At 45.4% G+C, this 20,019-nt stretch overlaps 1 protein-coding gene and 1 long non-coding RNA gene across 3 annotated transcripts in view; one reads left to right on the top strand and one right to left on the bottom strand.

Moving 5' to 3' along the window:
• TFAP2B (transcription factor AP-2 beta) overlaps positions 1-20,019 on the bottom strand; it is a 25,593-nt gene extending 5,574 nt beyond the window's left edge. Inside the window, exons 1-6 of one of the 2 annotated variants that reach the window (XM_073905079.1) lie at positions 19,939-20,019; positions 16,760-16,786; positions 15,072-15,530; positions 10,222-10,282; positions 2,298-2,517; positions 535-653 (exon numbers count right to left, since the gene is read on the bottom strand). In XM_073905079.1, coding sequence (XP_073761180.1) covers positions 535-653; positions 2,298-2,517; positions 10,222-10,282; positions 15,072-15,530; positions 16,760-16,786; positions 19,939-20,019 — 967 coding nt within the window. The remainder of the gene's footprint in view (positions 1-534; positions 654-2,297; positions 2,518-10,221; positions 10,283-15,071; positions 15,531-16,759; positions 16,787-19,938) is intronic. The other variant, XM_025890541.2, reaches the window with a different exon arrangement.
• Positions 3,100-5,579, top strand: LOC141374804 (uncharacterized). The gene is made up of 3 exons (XR_012381929.1): positions 3,100-3,659; positions 3,960-4,027; positions 5,378-5,579. It is a non-coding gene; the product is annotated as an uncharacterized lncRNA (long non-coding RNA).

Raw genomic sequence — 20,019 nt, 5'->3', positions numbered from 1 at the left:
CTGGCTTCACTAAGCCATATTTCATTCATAATAAGTCCCAGGTAACCAGCAGGAGATAGGACCCTGGGAGTGGCATGAGTTTTAAAATAACCACAGGGGTCATGAATGCAATAATAGTTTCATAAACTGACAATGTGTTTGCTACTACTGACGATTCAGAGGTAGAACCTGGGAAGGAGAGGGGTATAGAATGGATTGCTGCTTCCGGAGTTACTCTTGCAAGAGTTCAAACAGAGGGTGTTTCATGCACTCTGTCCTGCATCTGGTGGCAGAAGTGACCCCTGCACTGGCTTAGAAGTCTGGACCTGAGCACTCTTCAGAGCTTAGGGACCCTCGCACACGTCCCTTGGCCTCTCTACAATTGCCAGCTCCCTCTAAGTAAAAGGACCTTTGAACTTCTCTCAGGCAGCCGCTTGACATCCAACTCATAAGGGCACAACAATCGCAGTGATTTCCAGTTAATCACGAAACGTGTAAAATGTCAGCCTTCAGCCAACAGTTAAACTTCATGAAATGGCCACACGTCTTGCTTACCTTCCACCAGGGAGGTGAGTAACGTGACATTTGCAGCTTTGCGCCTGCCCGCGGGTAAATTCAAACCGATTTTTTCTAGCCTTTCTCGCAAAGATCTCCCCCCATTTTTCGATTTGGCTCTGAAATTGCAAGAATTAACATTCTGATTAACCTCAGAGTGTTCCTGAAACAAAGTTTAGACTTAGCAATCTAAAGCCCAGTGGAGCTTGAAGAGGTTTTAACTTGAGGTTAGCACATTTTCCCCCCTTCCTTTTGGTTATTTGCTGATAGTTTGCTGAGGTTTGCTTAATTTCTGCAATACAGAGCATAAAAAAAAAATGAGTCTTTTTTTTAATCTTGTGAGAAAAAAATGTGATACCAGATGGGAATAATTAGGGTGTAGGTTGTGGGTCTAGAAAAGGTAGAAGTTGCACATGCAACACACAAGCTCTTTCCTTATAATGGAGCCAGTTAGGTGAACAGAAACTGGGCAAGCACAACCTTGCTGAAAAGAGGGAAAGAACTGGGTGGTTCAGAGAGGAGGCACTAACTAGCTGAAACAGGTGGGGTTTTCGAGGAAGGAAGGGGTCAAGAGTCACTATAAAATGGAGTTGGGTTAAAAGGGGAAGGAAGACTGAAACATGAAACCAGCATGATGATGGTAATCGCAATAACAGTTAAACTAACACTTTAGGGAGTTTAGTTATGCGATAAGCACTGTATATTGATTATCTCACTAAATCTCATAGCAAGTTTTATACACACACGCTCAATGCCCAGGGGTGATTGAAAGAAACTTCCACACTCCGGGGCTCAAAGGACTCACTTCAGGAGAGCAGAGCAAGAGGATTCAAAGTGAGAAAAATCCGTGAGTCACACCCTTACTTCCTCCCCAGACTTTCCCTGTATGTGCTAAATTCTGGGCAAACATACAAGAAAAAAAAAAACAAAACAGTTACTCTGACCTCTCTTGTGGTACTGTTCACACAGCCACTTTTAGGAAAGAAAGGGACTTTCAACTCCTCAAAGAGGCTAACTTGAAAAATTCATCTCCTACAGTGTCACCTTCCTATCAGAGACACTACCAAAGTGTCCTTTGTCCGGGCATTGGCAGAGATTCTGGGTGAAGGCTGAAGATAAAAGCCATCTCTTCCCCCATTTTCCACAAGGAAGTCTATGGAATGTCTCCTCCCCATATTATGGAGCACTTGAATGCCCCCAAGAAATAACCATTACTATTCCATTGTTATTATTGGTGGTGTTCTTACTGAAGACAGGAGGTCGCAAGTCAAGCACGGCATTTTTTTCAACCTGCAGGGCACAATGCCTTGATAGGTAGTGACCAATTTAGTCGTCCGCCAAGCATATTTTAAAACAAAACAGAGAAATATTACAGTACGTTACTGGCACAAAGCAGGCTACTCCATGAAACGTCTGTTTTAGATAAGTGTGTGTAGGTTCTGAGTTTCACTCAGGCTAGAGGATGCCCTCGAAGTGTCCCGGGGACAGGAAGGAGCCAAGCACTGAGCAGGGAGAGAGGGAGGTTCCCAGCGCGGACAACAGCGTGAGAGCGAGGCGGCGCGTGCTTGCGGCGCGTGGGTCCCAGAGCGGCGGCGTCTGCGCGCGCGGCCCCCAGCACGTGGCGGCCGCGGCTCTCCGCACGCGCAGCGCGGGAGCCCGCGCTCTGGACGCCCGGTTGCTAGGCAACTGCGTCCGGCTATCTGTAGGTTTCCGGGAGAGCCCTCTTCCTTCACCCCGTAATAACCGGTTTGGGGGTTTTTTACCTTCTGAGGACGCCGCCGAGGAGAGACGCATTGAGGCATTCGGGGGGCGAAAGCCGTCTCTGAACTTCCCCCACAGTTACTTTGTACTTTGAAGTTGAACTGAGCAGAGACAAACGGCCCGGGACCGAGCAAAATACCTCGCCGGTGTTGACGGACATGCCTCCCAGGAAGCCATCTTTATTCATCATCAGAGAAGTCACAGATTTGGGAGGAACCGGAACTAGAGAGAAAAAAAATATGCCATAAAGGTGACCGGGTTTCGATCCTGGTGACCGGCTGATAGAATGTGTCGGTGCGTGCTCAGGGGCGAGGCCACAGGACAGGCGCCAAGTGGAAAGCTGGAGGAGGAAGTGTTTGTTCCACTGGGGCTGCGGTGCGTTCAGAGCACTGTGTACAAACAAATGGAAAAGCCATCACTCCTCTGGAAACTTACCCCTATGAGTGTCGCTTGCCACAGCCCCGCTCACTATACAAATCAAGAAAACACGCAGCCTAGAGTTTGCATTGTGTTGTGAAACCTAGCAAATCCTATTCCATCGTGTGCTAGCTTGTGACCTGAGACATCTCAGGGAGCCTCTCTGAATCTTAGATTCCTCATCCGTCTCCTGAGGATAATAATCACATTTGGTGCTGAAGCCTGAGAGTGATTATACTATCAAAGATATAAAACGGTAATACCAGTGTTCTTTATGGGAACCCCTCCCTCCTTTCCTCCTGGACCCAAATCTGTGGTCATCACTGGAGAGCACTGGAGAGTGGGCCCTATCAGAGACACTGTGCTCAAGAACAGCCAAGTAATACCATTAAGCTTGGGCTCAAAAGAGCTGCTCATTTCTCTAAAGTGGATCTCAATTCTTTCCTACATCATAACAACACATTCATTTAGAAATGAACCCAAATGCTCCTCTCCAGTGAAAGCAATTCCACAGTGACATGAATTTTGTTTACAAATTAAAGCACCGGCTGGTGATTGTTTGGAGCAGTTATGATTTACAACAGGTGCCCTGATCAATCAACCAATCACTCTAATTCATGTGAGCGGAGGTCTTGCCTTGCCCCAGTTGTTTCATTTCGGCAAGTAATTGATAACAAACTGCACTCAAGGTATGTTTTATGCAGAAGTTAATAAGAGCTGACAGCTGGTTGCCACTGCTACCCAGGCGCATTCAGTCTCACCAGCCTGTATTTCTGTTTAATTGTGTTTCAGTGTCATCTGCACCTCAGGAAGAGGCGGGGCTCAGTGGAACCAGAAGGCTGGGAATGAGGAACAATGAATGGTCAACCTCCCAATTCGCTGGCAGTCTTACTCCCTTGGAGTTCTACACTGCTGAACTTCTGCAGGCTCTAGAAGCCACAGGGCAGGTGACTTCTCCTGACTTGCCTTACACCTTAGCTTCTTCCAGTGCGATATGAAGCTCCCAAATCTTCCAACGGTATTTGTTGATCACCAGTCCAGGGGATTTATGGAAACATGCATCTGGCATGAAAAAGGAGGTTTCCATTCCTGTTCTTTAATAAACACAATGTCTCATCCTATAATCCTGGTAGGGGAAAGATATGCTCTTTCCACCGTCTAGAGCCTAGAACACTTATATGTCAGACAAGTTGCATAACCTCTCTTGTATAGAACAGACCAATCAACACTGAGTATTTTTGTAACAGCTTATTCTCTCCACTACGGATTCTGGCATTCAGACCTCCATGATTGTTTAGAGACTGCTGAAACCCAGGTAGGTCCCAAATTTCTTACTGTAGGAATTGCATTTGGCCCTTACAAACACCTTGTGGAAAAGGATTTTCCTAGGAGAATGGATGGGGGTCCTGGAGCAGTTCCTTTTGCTACTCCTTAGTAGACATTTTAGTATTTCTGGATCCGTCTACAGAGTCCAAAGCCTTGTCTCAGGGCAGGTGAATGATGTTAGGTAACAGAATGGATCTTCTGCACCGCTATGGGGGTGGTGGGGAGCTACAGAAGGTGCTGTCTTCTTTCTGATTCCCCTCATCATATTATCAGTGAAGCTGCTTCCCATTTGAGAGTGAACCAATGAAAAGTCCAAGTGTGAGTATTAATTAAATTTGAGTAAAATATGGAGTTAAAGTTATTTAAAAGACAGTGATTTGGGTGGGAACACCCTGTCATTTAATTCTCTTACACAACATCCACATCTATTTTGATCTGTCTTATTCTTTGCAATACTCTCAATTTTCATATTTCAGATTCATATTCAAGAACTCTAAGCAAATAATTTATGATCATGGGAATCAGCATCAGATAACCTTGGAGAAACTTTCCCCCAAAATATAGATGATGGCCTTTTGTAATTTTAACATGGGAAGAACTATAGAAATAAATTGCACAAAAATCTCATCTTCGACACTCAGCAATGTTTTTATATTTAATATTTTATATTTTATACTATTAAATATTCTTGAGAAAGAATATTTTAACAATAAAAAACCTCACTAAGCTGAAAATACTAAGTTCAGTTCCTATTTCCCATATCAGACAACCAAATACCTCCTTAGGATTGTAATTTATCTGCTTCTCAGAGTCCCAGTTGCCAAATCTCTTGAAAAGCCAGGCCTTTAGAGACACTTTATAACCTGCCGTCTAATTTCACTATTGTTAATTGCTTGATTTACCTGACAAGAGCCATTTCCTATGGGGAATGTATATTGTTCCCTCCCTGGGCTGTACCTTTCCGCAAATGCATTATCACCTGAATATCACCAATCCGGTTAGCTTCTGTCAGCACACTGCTGTCTTCTTTTGTTGTTGTTTTCCCCACAAAGATGCAAACTATTTGAGCAGACATGCTTCAGGTTATATTTCCATTTTCTTAATTTAAGTATGAATTGTGTTCCTACCATCTACTCTCTCATCTTCAGGTTCTAACCCTCTCCTACTCTGGCCTTAGACCTGGTATCTTAGGACTAGACCCTACCCATTTCTTGTCCTAACTTTCCTTAAAATCCCTCGCACTGTTATTTACCTTCCCCTTCACTCTCACACCTGCTTAGCTCAGCTGATTAACCCCATATTTTATTCTCTTTGTCTTTTCCCTTCTGCTTTCCTCCAGCTTATCAATAAACCCAGAGAGCAACAGGGCCCGGTTGATTTGTTAGTAATTATGAGCACACTGTTCCTGCTCTTGGAACCCAGAGATGACTAAGATAGGTTTAAAGCGACAGCAGGAAATGGTAAGGAAATGGAGCATAGCAAAACTCAGCGTGAAGCTTTCAGTTCTTTACATGTTTACAATTTTCTGTGCATACATTAAAGCCGGTTTTTTTTTTTTTCCCCTATTCGGTTCTCTGTTGCATATCATGACCAACTTCTGGATGTAACATCCACAAAACTTGCTCCCCTTTTTTTTCTTGCATTATATCGGGGAGAAGAAAAAAAGGGTTGAAACCGACCAATATTTCATTACAGTGACTGGAGTTTTATTTAAGAGAGAGGAAGAAAGACTGATTAGGGAAATTATTATTCATTAGTGGACTACACAGAGCCAATGTGTTAATAGACTAGCTCTTAATCTGTATTCTTTAAACTTGAGTATAAAATCAGAGCCTTGCTATCTTTGTGTTTGACTGCAAACAGACCCTCTGTGGCTCTGATCTGCTGGTGGGGAAGGAGGGAAGAAATGAACCCATTTAATAGAGTCAAGGGTAAGTCCCTCTGGAAGATACTCAGACTTAAATATGTAAGCTACACCAGGAAGCCACCAAGAGGTTGAACAGTGCTTGAAATAACTACTTCTCACCAGCAGAGCACCCCCTTCCTTTATACTTGCATTGTTTCTCATCTACCTGAGGGCTAAATATTTCACATGGATATATAGCACATCTATTAATGTGAGGACCAAAATCCTGGAAAGAAAAATAAAAGGTATCTCACAAAGAATATATTCCAGAGAATATAAAGAACTACAAACATCCAGGGTTAGTATCCTTTAGGGGCAAAGTCTAAGAGTCTGGAAACTGAATTGGGTCCCATCACTTACTGTGTGTGTAGGACCTTGAGAAAGTCATTTATCTTCTCTCTGTCTCAATTTTTTCACTGGGAGTGGGGGTGGAAGTTGGACAAAAGTGCCTAACCTTTCCAACTTTGAAATTCTGTGAACTCTGATTACTCCCTGGGTGGCTGGAATGTATCTCAGAGTCTCAAGTTGAATTAATACCTGTTGGGATCCAAGTCAGCCCTGGAAATGTGAACCTCTTCTTTTGAGGGGAAATTCATACCCTTTCAGAGGCTCTGACATACTCTTGGTGCTTTTTACCTTCTAGGTCAGAAGGAAGAATCCCAACATTGTAATTAAATTGGCAATTTCCTTAAAACCCCCCCCCCCCCGCCCCAAAGAAAATCCACACTAATCAAAGTGTTTATATGGGGAAGGGGCCAGAACTAACGGGAAAAAAAAGTGGGAGAGAACTGAGGTTGAACTGAAACTAACCAAACAGGATATCCCTAAGACCAATGAAAATGCCCCACAGTCACATTTGAACCTTGGACTCCAGCCACGCTAGCCTTTCCAAGAAATCCCAGCATATTTTCTGCTCTCTAAGGTGTCAGACCGATTGCATATTAGCCTCTGATTGCACCAAAAATTTTTTCTTAAAGCCTTCTTTTAGTCAGGCTATAGGATGTTGGCAGTGATCATTTATATTAGTTGGGCACCAACCCACCCCCTCCCCAGCCCAGATTCCTAATCTTAATGGAACTGAGAGTTAAGAATGATTTTTTAATGTCTCGTTGGATTTTTAGACTGTTAATGTACCGAATCCTTCTCATTATTACTTTATTGATTGCTCATTGACCAGCCCCCTTCAAATCGTATTAACCACCCTCTGCCGGTTTAGATTAGGAGAGTTTAAAAAGCACCTTTCATTACTCCCTCCACTCCTGCCTTGGAGTTGAGACTCGGCATCTTAATGGGAGCTCTAATGGGGCAGCTAAGAGGAGAGGGGCCACGGTCCCTGCCGATTGCATTAATAGCTCAAAGGGGGCCAATACAGAAAATTAGCCGTAAACGAGCTCTGGAGATCTTCAAATGAAAGAGCCATTTATCACGCTGGCTACCTTCACTCCACTCGTTTGCTCTCTCTACTGGGAACAACTCATTTCCTCTTAACTAAATTACTTCAGAAATGTCAGCTAAGCCCAGATAGCAAACATAACAAGAGAGCTAGCCTATAATCTATGGGGTGATATCAACACGGGTGAAAAATTGGACTGGTTAAATTTTAGGAGAGAGTCCTTCCATAATTAGAGTGAGAGACATAGAGACATATATCTTTTATGCCCAAGTCTTCTGGCTTCAGTATACGTAATGGCAGAGACATGCGAACCTGGATCAGTGGCTACAATTTGTTATTAATGAGGTAGACTTTTTAAATCTTTCTGCAAAAAATAAAAATTATAAAAATCTTTCTAAAAGCCCATTAGAAAATAAATTAAGCAACCAAGTTCCTTGCCAGTTGTTGAAATTTAGAAAATTTATTTATTTATTTTTAAGATTTTTATTTATTTATTTGAGAGACAGAGAATGAGAGAGAGAGAGCACGAGAGGGAAGAGGGTCAGAGGGAGAAGCAGACTCCCCGCCGAGCAGGGAGCCTGGTGTGGGACTCGACCCCGGGACTCCAGGATCATGACCTGAGCCGAAGGCAGTCGCTTAACCAACTGAGCCACCCAGGCACCCGAAATTTAGAAAATTTAGTTCAGAAACTTTCTCACCTCCTTTTTTAGGAAATTAATCTCTGGGAGATATCCCTTATAAGGGGAGGGGAGGGGACAAAGAGGGCCAGGAAGGAGCAAGTGAATCCCTAGCCTTAAGTGGTTCATCGTTATCTAGAGCAGTAAATCAACCACTTATTCCTGTTTTGCCCATGACTCTCTAAAGATAAACATATATTAGGATCTTTTCTTCATGTAATAAAGCAAATACCTAAAATACTAAATAATGGAGTTAACCTAAAACTTCATATTCATACCTTATCCCCTAAATCAATAAAGTGACTGGGGTGCCACTTAGTTATTTAAAGCTGCACAATTTTAATAAAAGGCTTTCAGAGCCAGAAAAAGTACTCCGTGTTTTCAAAACAGAACCAGCAACTTTAGTCCGTATTCTCCTTTTCTTATTACTGGAGATACCCTTCTACATAGATAATCACATTTTGCTGACGAACATATACAAGCCCTGAAACCAAAGCATCCCACAACTAAGAATATTTTCAGCTCCGCTTTGTTAAGCAAGCTAAGTTCCAAATATTTTTATTGGCCTACCTATTAATAATATTTCTGATTGGTCATCTGTCGGGCCTGCCCCACTGACAGCCCAAATGTTGTTTCTAGGATACAGAGCCCTGAGATAAGGGGTTCTAGTCTTCCCTGAAAGGGGAGGAGGAGCTGAAACAAAAAAGCCAATGGAGGAGTGCCTCCCCACCCTCCCCTACTCACCCCCAGCGACCAGCAATTAACCAAAAGAGAAGACCCCAGAGGAAATGCTGAAAGTGAGCTGTCAGGACAGTTGCAAATCTAAGCACCAAGCCTGGGTGTCCGAGCAAACCCAAAAGCTAGCATTAAGAACTGAAATGATACTATCTAAAGAATAGAGGGAGGGATGTTTGGAGCAACACTTAGAATAAAGAGTTTTGCCCCAAATCTTACTATTCTTCAGGATATTACATTCCAAAGCCAAATGGCATTATTCCAAGTACAGCTCCCCTCCTCCCATCCTCCACCTCTTAAAGCCACTTTTTCTGTCTCTGTAAAAGAAGATAATTTAGAATACCTCACCCTGTTTGGAATTCTGATTTCACGACCCTCCTACTGTAACGGCTTGACTTTGCGTTACTTTCCAAAGTGCTTTTTCCTTAATTGTTTTTGAGTGTCATGTGGCTCAAATTAATCATAAATGACTGAAGCTAGGGGTTGTTGACACCAGATATAAGGACGGGCCTTTTCCAGAATCGATAAGAAAGGGTTACAGTAGTTAAAATTGTATCTCCAAATACCAGTTCTTGCGATAATTAAAGATTGCACTGTTTACACATTCAAGCTCCTAAATTGGTGGCATGTGAGTGACATTCGGGCCTTTCGGCAGCCACACTAATCGCTAGGCATTCTCTCAGTGACTGTCAGAAGAGAGGGGGAAAAAATTAAGCAGCTGCAATACGCCCGAAATGAGTTATTGTAATTACATTTAATTAGTTTAATTAGTTAATTATTTTGCTTACAGCTGTACAAGAGACTGCAAACATTTGTTAATATCACATGCCCTTTAACAGTATGGGGTGATTCCACAGTCACACTAAATCATGAATGCATATGTAGAAAGATTTAGAAATGTGCATAGGCTGTCTCAACTTCTTAGGATGTGCATATTTAGCAACAAATTTGGCACAATTTTTTAAAAAATAATTAGAAACAACTCATAAAATATAGAGAACTGGAAACAGAATTACCACACACACACACACACACACACACACACACACACACAAATCAAATGCAAAAACAAGAAGAGGAACTATCTCAAAAACATAGGGTTTAGCTCAGCAAACTCCAGTTACCAATGAAATAATTATAGCACGTTTTTGAAAGCAGTGTTTCCTAGTCAGTTTCATACATGATAGTAGTTCAGTTATTTAAGGTATATCTAGAATTGCTACCAAATGCACATGAGAAAAATGTCAATAGTCTCTGTCCCTCTGTCTCTTATCTGGGTTTCTGCCTTTGGTTGCCCCCACCCCCAAATTTCCTTCTTCCCGACATGCCTTTTTCATCTAGACAGCCCCTGTCCTATGATTGTGAACAAACATTTCTGTCTTATAGAATAACTAATTCCCCCAAAGTGAAAACTCATAAAGACATGACTGCACAGGAAAACTTTGCTTACTTTTGGGAGGAATAATCCATACCTTTTTTTATGACAGACTGGTCCAATAGATTCATGCCGCTGTTATTGGCATCTTCAACTGACTGTGAATATAAAAACATCACTATTCAAATTGACTGGATATTAAAGAATTGCACACATAAATCATGTCATTCCAAACTGGAGTTTCTGTTATTTCCATTTATATTAATTCACAAAGGGAGGTTTTATTATTATCATTATTACCTCCAAATCAACATAGAAATGAAATTCACTGAAATTATAAATTCTTCCAATGGAAGCAGAGGAAAAAGGAAACTGTGAGAGACATCTGGGATGCAGTATTGCTTTAGTTATTATATTAAACATAGATGTTACACAGACATAAAGTTTTATATTATTTGCTCTTATGAACTGTGAAAATTTGGCAATAGCTGAAAGATTTTCACCAATATTAGTAAGAATAATTTCTGTTTTCAATTTTATCCCAGCGCATCTTAACCCTAGAGTCATTTTACAAATACATAATAGTTTACATTATGGGATTTTAATTAAAGTCTGAGCAATTTGGAATGGAATGCAAACAGCAACACATAGGAACACGTTTGCAAGCTGGCAGGACCGCACGCCCATGCAGTCCATACACGTCCTTGTGTGCTATGAATTTCTTGCTGTGTGATAATCCCTGAGAGGAACCTGCACAGTTTACCCCCCTCCCTATCCTGCTGCTGCTACTTCCCAGCAAGAAGCGCACCTGTTAGGATGGCAGTAATAACTACAGACACACAGATACAAAGACTCAGATCCTCCCAGTCAGCACCTAGGTAATGGCAAAGAGCATTCATCTTCTGTGCCACAGTCTTATCCTAAAGAAGGAAAGTTTCAACCCTGGGTGTTGGCAGCACTTCTGAGGGGAAAGAGCTGTCAAGATGAGTTTCTTACTGTCAGGATGCACCAAGAACAGAGTTTTGGCGGTGCGTCCCAGAGCATCCAAAAGCATTGTATTCCCTCCTCCACCCCCCCCAATGAAAAATAAATGCTAGGTCTTTCTGAAATGTCCTGCTGCTTTCCCTGATTCTTAGAAACCCAAGTTTGACCAATTTGTCACCCACTCTACAGAGAAGTAAAGAGCAAAGGGCTTGAGAGTGAGGCTGTGTTTTCACAGCACCTTCCACCCACTCACAATGCATCCCCAGACAGGGCGTGTGTTCATCACAAGGAAGAGACTGTCTACCCCAAACAAGCAGCATTAGAAATGAGATGATCTAATCACGAAGGGAGCATGTTAATTTGTTTCTTTTCGTTTTTAATAGTCACTCTTCAGTTGTCGGAAAGGTGAGGAAAATTGTTATTCTCCGTAAGAACCGTTTTCCATGTTGCAACATGCCATGTACATATTAAGAAATAGTAAAAGCTTCTTTAAAAAAGACTTCATATAACTTGTTCGAAACTCCTCAGGAGACCTCACCACGCACACACGCGCGCGCGCGCGCACACACACACACAATTCACGCCTTGCTATGCTCACGTGTCTACAATGCGAGGTGTCCACTCAAGACAAAAATAATCGCCTGTGTCTGTGGGCGGGCAGGCCCGGGATCTCAGGGGCCAGGGCCCGGGCGCCCCCACACCTCACCCTCACGTCGATACGTAAATATGTATATACGCCTCATCAGCGACGTGGGGGTAGTTGTGGTAGTTAATGAGAAGGCTCTTGTCTGATTTTCTATCTAATTACGGCCGCCTGCTGGGTTTTTGTACAGGATATTCACGCAGCATGCTGGCGCTTAATCGTCACAGGGAGGATCGTAAAGATTTAATTAGGACTGCATGCGGAAGCGCAGAAAAACAACTCAGACTCGTAATTACTAGACTTCTTTAGTTAAAAGTGATACCAGGGGTTGCTTTAAGACACTAGGGTGTGTTTGAGTGTGTGTGTGTGTGTGTGTGTGTGTGTGTGTGTGTGTGTGTGGTGGATTTGACAACATCCTGATATGTTTATACTCAGGGGTAGTAGAGGTGAGAGAGTTTAGAGAGCAAAGATTGTAAGAAGAGGTGTTCATGACAGCTAAACTCCAAGCTAGGTGTCATCTCACTCCGTTCTGATGCTGTTTTTTTGAGTTTTTAACACTGCATTCCCCCAACACACATACACACAATGCATGAAATGTAGCATACCCAGAACCCAAACAGCGATTTGCTAGTTTAATAGCCCCTGTGAGTAAATTGAAATAGAAATTGACAGGGTTTTATAGTTTCATTTAAAAAAATATTAGAAGCATTTGGTTAATTAGCTCCTCTCCTCCTCTTCTCTCACGGTCGGGACGGTGGACCTCCGCGTGTGTGTCTGGGTCACCCAACATAGCCCCATACCAACCCTCGGCCAGGTGATACCCCTTGCTAAGAGGACCACCGGCCCAGCAGCGCCCTGGGGATCTGTCTGGTACGCCGCTGGAAGGAGGGGGGAGGAATCCGGAACACATAATAGGTTCTTGAGATGGAACAAGTGACCGAGGTCCAGGCCGAGGCACTCTCTGGTCCCTTCTCAAAGACTGTTCGGGCGCAGCCAACCCAATCCGTAGCTGTAAGTAACGGCGAGATCCCGACAGGCTCGTAACTTCAGCTCCCCCTCTCACCTCGCCTCTTACGCTCCAGATCCCTAATTCGGAAGTGGATCCTCCGGGATGGAGCAGAGGAGGCACAGCCTCTGCATTCGGGGCTGTGGTCCTAGGTACATCTCCTCCCCTGTCTTTCTTTGTCACCTGCCCCGTGTCGCGTCAAGCACACCCAGGCCTGGGAGGCCTGTCATCGCCACTGAAACAGAGATCGTCCCCGCTGCCTGGGATAGGTGGGAGGAGGGTGTCTCCCCCCAACCCCCTGCACTGAGGGTCGTCCAGATAAAGTCCCGCAAGCCACCCCACCTTGCCAGAGGAGCGGCTGAGAAGCTTCTGGGGGGAGGAACAGGGCAGAGGTGTGTGGGTGGGGAGCATGCGTGGGCCGGGGCCTGCACCTTCTCTCCTCTGGGCTCTTTGCACCTCGCGGTCCGCGTTCCGACGCAACAACTCAGCCAGCCGCGCGACGCTTTGACGAGGCTGTTCTCCCCAATGCACACTGAACTGGTCCTGTTCTCTCGTCCTTTGCATTTGGCCAAACACTCAAAACCCCTCACAGTTATATCTTTAAAAACTAAACTAAACTGAAACCAAAGAAATCTATTCCCTCTTTTGAGAGAATTCCTGGGTTCAGTTGACTGAGTCACTCGGCCTGCAGGGTGATGATGACGCCGCCAATGTGTTGGCATTGCCAACAGCAGTGGTGATGAGTTGATCCACTTTCATTATCTAGCACTTTGAGCGTACTCAGAAAGGTTAATTTCAGAACTTACGCCCCCCAACACACACATTACCCCAATACATTTTTTTAAAAAGCTCTTAAATATTTCCTTCTTGTATGGTATTCCGAAACGAGCAATCCCTCCAGACAGGGATAATCAAGCTTGATTAAGCCAACAAAACGATCATTCTTATTACTACAGGTAAATCCAGCCACAAATCAGGTGATTTCATCATTTTTGGAAATAATAAATAACTGAATTTCCTTTAAAACAATAAGCCATCATAGACTACACACAGGCAGCATTTGATGCTGTCACCACATTTTAACGGTTCAAAATACTTTTTTTTTCAAGTAAGGTAAAAAAGAAGGACTCAAGTACTCTTTTTTTCTTCCCCATTTCCTTTTTCTTTGCTTTAGAGGTATGTCTAAAATGATGCATAATATACACAACTATGCCAATGAGACCGAAGTGTCAAATACCTTTCAACCATATTTATCTTTTCTGCAGACTATTTAAATTAGGGAGCAAAAGGAGACCTGCTCAGAATCACCCAGACAGTTTTTAGAAATCGTTTCTTTGATGTTTCTTTGTTTAGTTTAACCAAGTATTCTCAACCAAATCAGGCTCCATTGTGTAGGTTGCAGATGGGTTAGGGAGTGGGTGGGGGGAGTGTTTTGAGCCTTTTGTTTTAAGAAACAAACACGTGATGCCTCTTTAACTGGGATAGTGGCTTTGGGGAGAGGAGAGTATTAACGGAGGGGGAGAACTGAGGAGGGATGTGGAGAATATTGTTCCACAGTCATTTAATGGATCAAAAGGTGAAAACAATCTCCAAAATGGTATGTGTCCTCTTGGACTCCCAAGCAGAATTATGGCTTTATGGGTCTCTCCACACAATTATTCCATTTCTCAGGAGATGACTCTGGAACTAACTTATCTTGAAAAAGGGCTCAGCAGCTTATGAAACATTCAAAGTAGGACCTGGTTTGGACAATCACAGCACATGTTTTTCTTCCCATGTGCATTGTCATGCTTAACATCCAGCAGGAACCTCTGGAGCCCAAGAGGACCTTGTGCCTCTCTGCTGAAGCTCCAGACTCTAGGCAGCTCAGTCTTTCACCTGTCTTGTTAGGAGGCCAGGCCCACTATGGGACACTCATGGGGAGTGGGTTGGGAAGGGTACCCAGCTCGCTAGAACAAAGTGCAGGAGAACAGGGAGTAGCTAAGGCAAGACAAAAAACATCTAGCCTTAATTCTGGTGATGCTAAACTATCAACACACGCATATATTTTTCTCCTTCATGATTTCATTTCTAGTGGTTCCAGCTTTCATAATTGGACCTCCAGAAATCACCACTACAGAGCCATACATGTATAACACAGAAACAGTTATATATGTGGTGTCCAGCTATTCCTGTTCTAAAGATGGAAACTACCTCCCCCAAAGGATACAGAGCTGCCCCTCCTCCACCCCTCCCATCTCCCAGGGCATTCACTATTTATTTATTTATTTATTTATTTATTTATTGTCCTTTTCATTTGTTTGTTTGTGGTTACCTGGACGTCTTCCATTCCGGGATGGCCGAGGCCGTGCAGCGAGAGGCTGTCACCCATGCCCGCATCCAGGCCGTGGTGCGCCGAATGCAGCAGCACGTCTGGCCGGCGGACCGAGTGGTAGTCCCTCCGGGGGTCGAGGCCCGAGAGCTGGGGCAAGGCTGCCCGAGGCTGGGGCAGGAGAGAGCCGGCTTCCGAACCCACTTCTTGCCGCTGCCGTTGCCCCCAAGGATGCTGCTGGGGCTGGTGCAGTGGGTTCAGGGAGTAGGGGTCGTTGACGTGGGAGTAGGGATCCTGGCTCTGATGGTAGGGGAGCGGCTGGTAGGGAGGCGGGAAGTAGGGCGGCTGGAAGTCTGACGACGGGGTGTGGGACAGCGGCGGGGCGCTGGAGTAAGGTCCCTGGGATACTGAGCCCAGCTGGGAGAGCCTGGAGCTGTGGCTTGGGACGCCATCGTGCCGGTCCTGGGAGCGGAGAGAAGGAGAGAGAGAGAGAGGAACAGAGTGACAGAGACAGAGAGCGAGAGCGAGAGAGAGAGCAAGAGAGAGAAAGAAAAAAAAAATACAAGCGACTAATGGAGAAGCCCGGCTTCCGTATATTCTTCCCAGGACAGGGGAAGCAAGAGTCTGAAACTTATACTCCCAAGTTGACTCAGAGGGCACATGATTTCAGCAATTCCAAACGCCAGGCTTTGGGGGAAAAATGGGGAGAATCACCACCCACTTAACCAATATCTGAGCCTTGTGTTGGGAGTGCAAAGCGGGCAAAAGGGGTGAGGGTAAAGTAACTATGTATGGGGAGAGATTCTAAATTTCTTGGTTAAAAATATAGGAGCCTTACACGAGTATTTCCTCTTCTGGGTATTTTAAACTATTTTTCCTAACTCTTTCAGAGGTCCAAAGCATAACAAATTAAACGTCATACTTTTTGCTGTGCTGCTCCTGTTCAAAACCAACTTCGGCCTTCAGTGGCAACCCAGCCAGCTGACCAAGAGCTCCCCACACAAACCTGGTAATTCCAGGAGCTCTGAGGAATCTGCCTGATCTGAGTTCCCAGTCACCCCTCCCTCCCCAAGAGGAATTAAATAATTTAAATAGTGTTTGGTTGAAATGGATCTCATTTGAAATCATACCCTGAACTCACGTTAAATTAAGTTGAATGGTGGTTCTGAGGAGTTGTTTCTAAGGTTGCTTTTCTGTATCTAATGCTATTATACTCCAGGGTGTGAAAATGAAGGACCTGGGGTTGGGAGGGAAAAACTAGAAAAGGCCCAGACAACTTACTGTTGGTTCTATCTGGAGTGGCAAACTAAGTGGAAGGAGAAGGGGGAGCTGTGTGTGTGAGAGGAGTGTTTAAGTTTCTCCCTCTCCTCTGTGGAAATGCCTTGGTAAAGTCCCTCTGGTTCTTTTTGGAGAAATAGTCACCTAAATTTCCAAACTGCAATGGCAAATAAAAAGTTTTTCTCTGCGGCCTCCCCCCTCCCCAGCTGACTCAGGGAGCTCAGACGGAGAGCACACAATGCAGAGAGAAGCAGCTGCAGCCTCGTCCAATTACGGTGCTAAATTACCAAGCCAAAGGCGCTCAAAGGAAGACAGAGACAGAGAGAGTGAGGCACACACACAGAGACGGAGAGACAGAGAGACAGTGAGCGGAAGGAGCATGCAATTCTGGTACAACGTGAATCCAAACTCACCATGGATGAATAGGTGTGGACTAACATCTGGAAAAAAAAGCCTGGTTACTGCTCAAAATCAAACAATGATTAAAAAAAAAAAAATCAAGGAGTCCAGCAGAGAAACGAGCTGGACACAGGAGCCAAGCTTGAGGGGTTTCCAGGACAAGCCATCAAAAAAAAAAAAAAAAATCCCCTCCACCCCCAAACAAGATTGGCGATGCCTGTCACACACAGACAGAGCTGTTCATCGGTCTCTTGCTGTCTTTTTGGCCTCTTTTCTTCTGCCGCTCTTCGGGGCTCCAGATGCAGTCCTCTTCCACCCGAAGCTGGGCTCAGACTGCTCGGGCGCCCCTTCCTCCCTCCGCTTGCCTACACCGCCTCATAATAATTGATATTCATGACTATTAATATTACACGAGTACTTTAAAGGGAGAATGGAGGACAAATGGAGCGTGAAGCAGCAGCGAGCGCAGAGCTCCCCTACTATTGTAAATGACGTTCATTCAGTGGAGAATTACTAGATGTAATCAGACGAGGGGGCTGGCAAAGGCAGACTGGGGAAAAAGTTTAGCAGGAAAGAGGCAGAACTTCAATTAACTGAGCCGGGGACAGGCGTAAGGCAGCCCCTGCTCCTTTGGACAAGGCAGTGAGGGAGAGCATCGCTGGGGGCTTGTACAGAACGTAGGTGTCCTTGTTCCTAGAGAGGGACTTTCCTAATGGGAAGAACTGGTTGCCCTAGGTGCTTTGTGTGCAGATTAAAAAACAAAATAAAAAGGCGTTGCCTCATCATTTGGAGGGGAGAGAAAAGTAAACCGGTGGGCCTGGTTGTTTACAGTGACGTTTAGAGACTTGCACCGAATGCTGGAAATTATGCTTACTTATTAAAGGCCAGGGGCAAGATGGGGGCTTTTCATCCCTTGTGTAGCCTTTCCCTCCTTATACTGCTCATACAATCCGTGATTTTTACCTCAATTTAAAATATATGCAATCAATCTTCAAGTACACTAAACTTCTCCTTTCCAAAAGGCAAAGCCAGGGGCAACAGAAAACCTTTTTGGTTGTTTCAGGAACCCGTTCAACTGGCCTGACTGCCATTTCTGTTAAAGTTCAACCTTCTTCCCGACTTGAAAAGGTTCCTTCCACAGGGTTGCAGGTTCTCCTATATTTTTGAGCAGAAATTTTAGGCTAATAGGGATACCTGCAATATTCTCTCTCCTCCCCCCCCCCCCCCCCCCCCCCCCTGTCTTCTCTCCCTCTCTTCCCCCCTCCCTCCCTTTTTATTCTCCTCTCTCTGCCCCCTCTTCCACTCCACCCCTCCCTTTTCCTCTCTCCCTCCGTCCTTTCTGGTCTCCCTCCCTCCTTTACCATTTAGCCAGTTTACTTTTCATAAGCAAAGAACAAGTTTTATCCTGCTTACTTTTGGGAACCCACTGAAATCCCTCCATGTATATTCCGAGCTATTTACACACCGTGCCCCCGTCTCCACCCGTTCTCATGCCACCTCGGGCGCTCACATTCTTTAGGATAGTTCTAGCGACTTCGACTTTACCATTATCCCGCGTGTTAAAGAAAGAAAAGGAGGCCGAACCGAAACAAAACGCACCAGGCGGAGGCGCGGCTCTTCGTTACAGTCAATACACGCCACAAAGAGGAAAGGAAAACCCTAATCATCATTCCGCAGAAAGACGAATCTCCTCAATCTCTCTTTCTCTCTCCGTCTCTGTGCCTCTGTCTCTTACACACACACACACACACACACACACACACACACACACACACACACACACACACACACTAAAACTAGTATTCCGGGCTGGCGGGAGCTGGGGACAGTGAGCTGCCTGCGGGACGCGGCGGGCAGGCTGCGGCGGGGCCTCGGAGCCCCCGTCCGCCCCGTAAGCCTGGGCCGGCGGCGTCAGTCGGGGCTTATCGACCGCTTCAGTGCGCGGCCCATCATCCGCAAGGCGGCTTCCTGCCGAGCTTTCCGGAGTCGTCCCGGAGCGGAGGGGTCGCATTTTCTCCCCCCACTGGTTTGGGGGAGGCTCTGGGCGTCCCACCGCGACCATTTGGTACGACCGATCGAGCGCTACTCGCCCGGGACTTTGCTTCCCGTCCTCCCTCCTCTCTCCAACTTTTCCGCTTTACAGTCTCCGTCGCCCGGCTCGCCAGCTTCGACCTTCCCCCGCCTTAACTCTGCTGCGCCTTTCCTCGAAGCTTTTCTTTCCTCCCTCCCTCGACGTCTCCTCCAGCCTTCGCTTCCCTCTTCCCCTGGCACCTAAGTCCGAGTCTGCGAGGCCATTCCGCTCCGAGCGAAGTTCCGCGGGCCTCCGCCGCCGTCCCCTCCCCGTCCCGCCGCGTGCCCCGCCCGGACGCCCGCCTCGCCCGCGAGCCCCGGAGCCGCCCCGCCGCCGCATCAGTCGGCGCCCCAGACCGCTGAGGGCAGCGGCGAGCGCGGCCACGGCCCCGCCGGGCGGCGGGCAACTTCTCCAGCCCGAGGAAGAGTTGCGCTAACCCCAGCGTTGGAGAGCAGTGCGCACTGAACAAGGGCAGAACATTGAGTTAAAAATGCCCAAACATGGGGTGGTTGGACGCACTGACTCTCAAAAAAGCAAAACACAAGAAAAAGAAAAAAAAAAAAAAAAAGATCTGCCAGGGCTCCTTGGCTTGTGCTGTATCTACACCCATCTAGCCCTCTATCTGCTTCCCTCCTCCTAATTTTCCGTCCTCTACTTGGATCCGTTTGTTATTGATTTCAGAAATATTATTGAAAATAAAAATTAAAAGCCTGAGTCTGTTACGAATGAGACTTGAAAATCTAATTCTCTCCCATACTCAAAACGAGGAGAGCCTCTGCCTTTATCAGTCTCTATTTTTTTCTGCCCACATTCAGTAGCACCACATTTCCCATCAGAACCTTAAGGGGGGGGGCGAGGAAGAGAGAAAGAAAAATGAAAGAAAAAGAGAGAAAGAGAGAAAAAAATCTCCTAACTTAGAGTAGCCAGATTTCAACCTTAAAGTTCTTTTTCCGAATCGCGAAGTCTCCCCCCAGCCAGCTTTTCTAAAAGTTAGAGAAAGCTGAGAAAACCGGCCGGAAATCTACGACTAAATAGTTGAAAAATATATATCAGTTGGGGTGTCAAGAAGCTCAAATTCTCTATCTCCAAAGCTCTAAGATGCATCTGGGGGTGTCGGCTCACCTCATAGATATCTTCGTACTTGACATTCTCCACGAGCTTCCAGAGCATGATGGCAGCCTGGTCTCTAGGAGGTGAGTGCAT

The sequence above is a fragment of the Callorhinus ursinus genome, unplaced genomic scaffold (assembly GCF_003265705.2).
Source record: "Callorhinus ursinus isolate GAN/ISIS: 27379988/994484 unplaced genomic scaffold, GSC_fseal_2.0 scaffold22, whole genome shotgun sequence".
Lineage (NCBI taxonomy): Eukaryota > Metazoa > Chordata > Mammalia > Carnivora > Otariidae > Callorhinus > Callorhinus ursinus.
This window is presented reverse-complemented; position numbering and strand designations above follow the sequence as displayed.